We start from the raw sequence: 6,000 nt of genomic DNA on the forward strand, positions 1-6,000 counted from the left end.
TCTGTTACCTTCAAAACAGATGTTCTATCTAGGAGCCCTGTTGGCCCCCGATGTTCAGCATCCATTTCTACCTCTGGACAAGTGTTGGCAGCTGCAGACAAAAACTCTCAAATTCCTCCATCTTCCTAGGGTCACAATTCATCAAGCTCTGCAGATTGTCTGCCTTATGGTGTCAATGTTCGATTATGGTTGAGTTGGCGCAATTCCATTTGTGGTTTTTGCAAAGGCTGATACTGACCAGATGGGATGGTCGGACACAACATCTCAGGTCTGGCACCATGTGCCTTATTATGGTGGTGCAAACAACCTTGACCCGGTGGCTCAGCGAGACTCAGTGGGACGCCACTTTTCGCTTCCTCAATGGACCCTTCTCACCACAGACAATAGTCTGCGAGGTTGAGGGGCTGTAGTAGAATCCCAATCCTTGCAAGGAAGGTGGGCTCTGGCAGAATCACAACTGTCAATGTCTTAGAACTGAGATCAGTCTACAATGCTCTACAGCTGTCACAGGATCTGCTGTAGTTTGCTCCCAAACTTTTCCTCCACATGAACTCCTGTAGATAGGATTGTAAGTGGTGCCTTGCAGTGCCACTGTCTTTTTCGCCATTTGGCGGCTCCCACATCCGCTCGATGTTTTGGGTGTGTACCCCTGAGTCAGGGTCCACAAAATTGTAGCAGTGATTCACCCTGCAATGTTTGTACCCTGCCTGCTGCAGTTCTTGGGTATTATATGCCTTCCAGCAGTCGGAATAGATGACGGACCCGGGAGCAACATTTGTATTGATGGCAGACCTAAGGGTCGTGGTGTCTCGCCTTTCACCGGCAGTCAGGAAGCAGGCCCCTGTCTCTGCATATGCCACTGAATACCCATTGCTGGGGCAGCATCCTCCCAACCTTTTACTTCCTCTTGACAAAAAGGGTCTCATCCACCTCCACCACCAACCCAGGGCCTCCAATTTGGGTCTGCGGCTGTGAAAGCAGATCCATGGTGCAGGACTCCTTCAGGAGTCCGTTATACTGCGCCATCGTCTTAATAGACATATTTTGCTCCCTCTGGTAGTACTGCACACTGGTAAGCTCCTGTGCCCAGGAGTAGAGAAACCGGACCAGGGTAAGGAACGGCATCCAGGGAACCAGTGGTCTGCTTGAATGCTGACCTTCTTGCGGCAACACTTGATGTGGCAGCACCACGTCCCTTTCTTGACAGAGAGCCTCATCGGATGTCCGTTAACGCAAGTCTGCGTAACGGGCAGCAATTGCTTTTCTTGAAAAAAAAAAAACAGCACAGCCTCCTCCCTCTGATGTAGGCAGGGTAAACATCAACATCTGCTTACCTGCCATCTGCCATGCCTGCGCTGTGCACACCAGTCACTGGAACAACTCTGAGGTTATTTGGTGTCAGTGATGGATGCTACTCAGTGAGTGACCGGGAGCAGTTACGCAAGTTCTGACTGACTATGCTATTTGCGTAGCTTAAGCTTATTCCCAAAGCATAGATACGGTAACTGACAAACGTCGATCAGTATTTTATGCATATAAACTACTGGGATCGCATCGCATGGCACTAAAACGGGACATGCGATGCAATGCGTTTTTCCTTCCGCAAGCGTACGTATGTAAATTGGGCGCCTGGCTACTACAGAAGTACCTATAATATAAAAAAATCTGTGTCCTTAATTAGGAATAGCCACTCAATAATATTTAGTCTAAAGCTTATACTCCCTTTCTGACACAAGGTTATAACAATTCTGATTATGATGCTCAGTCTGTTTGCCCTGTTTTTTTGTTATTTCCAATACCACTCATTACCGGTATCATTGGTTTAGTCAACCTCTAAAACCTTTTTATTTTGGTTATATTGATCATATGGACCAAAAGTGTCTTTGTAGAAAACACGTAAGTACGTCGTTTTTCAGTATGGACTTTGTACTTAATGGTTATTATGTATATAGGAGTCTAGTACAACATTGTTCTCTTTGAAAATAATGTAGGTGTCCTTCTGATTCCTATGACATTTTGGATTTGTTACATTATCTACATGTTTAGAACTTGGATGCAGATCTACACAAACAACTGCTTGATAGCATGTTATCTTTAGTGAAGGATTATTCTACCTTTATAATGCAATAACCTATGTACTACAGGTTGAGTATCCCTTATCCGAAATGCTCGGGACCACGAGCATTCCGGATAAGAGAATATTCAGTTTTTTTTTTAGCCATACTTACCTGCCCCTGGTAGGTCCCCGATGGTCCCTCGGCGTCCATGGAGTCCTCCGGCGTCCACGGCAGGCCACCAGCACCGTCTCCGGCGTCTCCAGCGGTCCCAGGAGTGCTTTGCGCAAGTTCCCAGGTGCGCCGGTGACGTCACCGGCGCGCGCTCTCGCGCAAAGCACTCCTGGGACCGCTGGAGACGCCGGAGAGGATGCTGAAGGCCTGCTATGGACGCCGGAGGACTTGGTAAGTATTAAAAGAGGGTTAGGGGGGGAAAATTTTTTTTTTAATTATTCCAAAAAAACACGGTTTTTGGAATAATTCGGATACGGGATGCCCGACCTGTACAAACAAAACCATAAAATAGTTTTGCAAAAAAACCTGCTGTTGCTACAATTATGTTTTGGGAGATCTACATTAAGAACACACTCTGCTTTGCATTACTTGACAAATAAGGAACGCATCTAAATCAGGGCTATTGAACATATGCCGCCCTCCAGCTGACTGTTTTAACATGCATTAATATCAAAATTGTGGCACGGCATGTTGAATGGCCCTGGATTACATCATACTTCTAGACCTACTTGTCAATATAGCTATGTCTATCTTGGTGGCATTGTTAATTGAACTACTGTTCTTATTGATGTCTTTTTGTTTTGTTTTCTTAAGATGGAGGTCAAAGTAAAGTGGACTCCAAAATGCAGCGTAAAAATCCATGACATCTGATCAACAGGACTAAGTGGACAAGTTGATGATTTTTTTTTTTTATTAGGATTTATTCTTCTGATTGGCAGCAAGAGCCCTATTGGAAAGTGCTCCGTTGGCAGAATTAGCTGCCATGTCCTGTCTATGTTTACATGACTCTGATCTCAAGTACTGTGGAGAACAGAATGAATACTTGATCAAAACAAGGAGGAAAGCAGCAGTAGACTGATTTTGTGCATGGCTGGCTATAAGATGGTGCTATGAAGCCACAGAGGATATCTTTTAGAGCAAGTGATGGGGAGGAAGCTTCCCACTGCAATGTTATATAATCACTGGGCTAAATGATTGTTTTATATTTATTTTTGTCGTAAACAACAAGAAATGTATAAGTTTGCATTCCATTATTTTGCCGAGGATTTCAGAATAATATTGCTGGCAAATAGTTGTAAATAAAATACAGAAAACACTTCCCCCACCCTCAAAAATGTAAAATATATTTGTGAAATGTGAGTATGAATTTGACTAAAGGTGAATTTTTTTTTTTTTATTATTCATTTTGTAACACCTACGACTTTGATATCAAAATCATGCTTTTTTTATATTGGGAACTCTAAATTGTCCTTTTGACAGATGTTTTCTGCATCAGGGAACAATTAAAGTAGCATTATGGGGCAGATTGTGGCATATCTTTATGTATGTAATAGTTTTGTTGAGCGCTAATAGTTTGTACACTGGTTTAGCAGTTCTCAAGCCTTGAAAAAAGCAGTATTATAGTGTAACAGGTTTAGCCAACAATGAGCCTTTATTTTCAGTCTCCACTCATGTTTAAACACTTTTTTTTCCCCATTTTTTTGTGATCATACTAATTTGGTTAATGTCCATCCTTCCTTAAAACATTAACCCAAGGCATTTAAATGAACGTCTAAATGTATGTACCATCACGTATTATACATTTTTAGTGTTTTTGAATATATTGAGGTTCATGTCGCCTGTTTTATTGTAAGATGTAGCTGAAAACTATTGACTTATATTATCTTCATATATTGCAGAGTGTTTTACCAATTTGGATGCAGTGCATCATTTAGTAGTAAGATTCGGATTAAAATTAAATTTCCATTCTGTATGATTGAAACACTGAAAGTAAATTTATATAAACAAGCGTTTTTAAGCACAATTATATTTAAAAAGGTTTTTCAGGACTTTACTGGTACTGAAAATATTTGACATAAATGCAACATTTGGAAAATAGATTCCTAGGCATGGTAAAGTCCATAACCCCTGGAAAGGACAATTGGTCATTGCAATTAGCCTCTTGGCTACTTTTTGTTTCTTTTTTTTTTTTTTTTTAACCAAACACAAGGTTCACACATTGGTTATAAAAAAACAAACAAAAAAAAAAACTCCCAAACTGTTCAATAACTTCTGCGTTAAAGTTGGTAACTATTAAAAAAAAAAAAAATTAAAAAAATTTGCAATACAACTTACATTTTAGTGTTTTTAATAATTATAACGTATTGCATATTATCTCTAAAATTGTATGCCAAATTAATAAAAAAAATAAAAGACTGGTTGTGCAGGAAGCGGATCTAATAGTCTCTAGCCTTTTAGAAATGTGTGGCAACCTTGTCTCCCAAGCATTTAAGAAATAGGACTCATTTAGTAGGAAATTTAATTGAATATACCATGAGTATCACTATTGTCCCCCATCTTCTAAAACTGGATGAGTTTACTGGCTATTTTACCAACATGACAGTGTGAAAGCTTAGTCTGGTTTAACTTTTTTTTTTTTTACAATTTTTAACCTTACCCTGTTAAAACGAGACATTTCGCATATTGGTTTTACTCTGCATCTTATAGCCAGTCAAGCAGAACTGTATTTTACATGTAGTAAGGCAGTGAGTAACATTCATAATCCATTAAAACTATGTGAGGACCCACCTCAGCTGCTAAGATTGCAGTGTGTAGTTTTGGACAACCATACATTCATCCATATTGCTGCTATAGCTCAGATTATCTTGGCTGTTTTTAGAATTTTTTTCATTTTCTTCATCTATAGATTGCTAACATTTAGTGTTTATATTTGCCAGCATTTCAGGTTTGTCTACCCTGTCCCGATGGCTTACAATTACTGTGCCCATCGTCTTAATGCACAAAAGTTGTCATTTAACTGTTTTTGGAGGTGGATGGAGGTGATTTTCTGTTTTATTAGAATCAACAAACTGATTACTTGTAATGTTATTTCTGTACCAGAACAGGAAATTAACAGAATGCTGCTTTTTAAGAAAGACCGGTTGAAACTGTATGAATTAACAATGCTTGCTTTATTTAATGAGTAATAATAAGATACAGTTGGCTCTAATATATTTTCCAATATTTTTTATTTCCACTTTAGAAACCAGGTCCTCTGTTCCATACAATTGTATTCAGAATTAACCATTTAAGTGCCTTTTATTTCCCGTACTTGTATTTAAATTTTAAAGGTGCCACTTCTCATAATTATTCATTTGACAGTTGTCTGTCATTTGTAAAGACTCTCCTGTAAAACTAAAGCAATAGCTTTTATTTTGGAAATTATTTAAAGAAAAAAAAAACACGATTGCCATAATTATACAATTTCCCTTTTATTGTCTTTATTTTTGTTTTGTTCTGTCTGGGTGTGTGTCTGTTTATTGGTGTTTTTAATGGGTAGACTGTGCCTTTTCTGGCAGTAGGGAGTCTGAAGTCATGAAAGACCCAGACAGTCCTGAAAGTAAAACCCTGTTGACCATTACAGTGTGTTTGTTTTTTTTAGGGATGGGAAGGGGGTCTAGATATGTTGAAAGGGGTGGGATGCTCTGGAGAAATTTAGTATTTAAAATTAAAAACAAAACAAAAACTTTGAAGCTCTATTTTGTTGTGTGTGTGTTTTTTTTTTTTTAATGGATTTTTTCGATACACAGCACTTTATCATTATAGATTGATTCCTGTATTGTTTGTATTTGTTGCAATGTACTTTTATTTTTTATTTTTGTGGGGTGGGGGAGGTTCTAAATTTTACTGTTTCATTCTAGTGCCACACAGCATGTGTAAGACAGAAAAGGTT

At 39.0% G+C, this 6,000-nt stretch overlaps 1 protein-coding gene across 2 annotated transcripts in view; it reads left to right on the forward strand.

The window, feature by feature from the left end:
* Positions 1-5,196, forward strand: part of UBN2 (ubinuclein 2) — a 51,758-nt gene extending 46,562 nt beyond the window's left edge. For both annotated transcript variants that reach the window (XM_083156595.1, XM_083156596.1), the window contains one exon: positions 2,883-5,196. In XM_083156595.1, the coding sequence (XP_083012721.1) occupies positions 2,883-2,932 (50 nt within the window). In that variant the 3' untranslated portion in view covers positions 2,933-5,196. The remainder of the gene's footprint in view (positions 1-2,882) is intronic.
* The last annotated feature ends 804 nt before the right edge of the window (positions 5,197-6,000 follow it).

The sequence above is a fragment of the Crinia signifera genome, chromosome 8, assembly GCF_055691185.1.
Source record: "Crinia signifera chromosome 8, ASM5569118v1, whole genome shotgun sequence".
Lineage (NCBI taxonomy): Eukaryota > Metazoa > Chordata > Amphibia > Anura > Myobatrachidae > Crinia > Crinia signifera.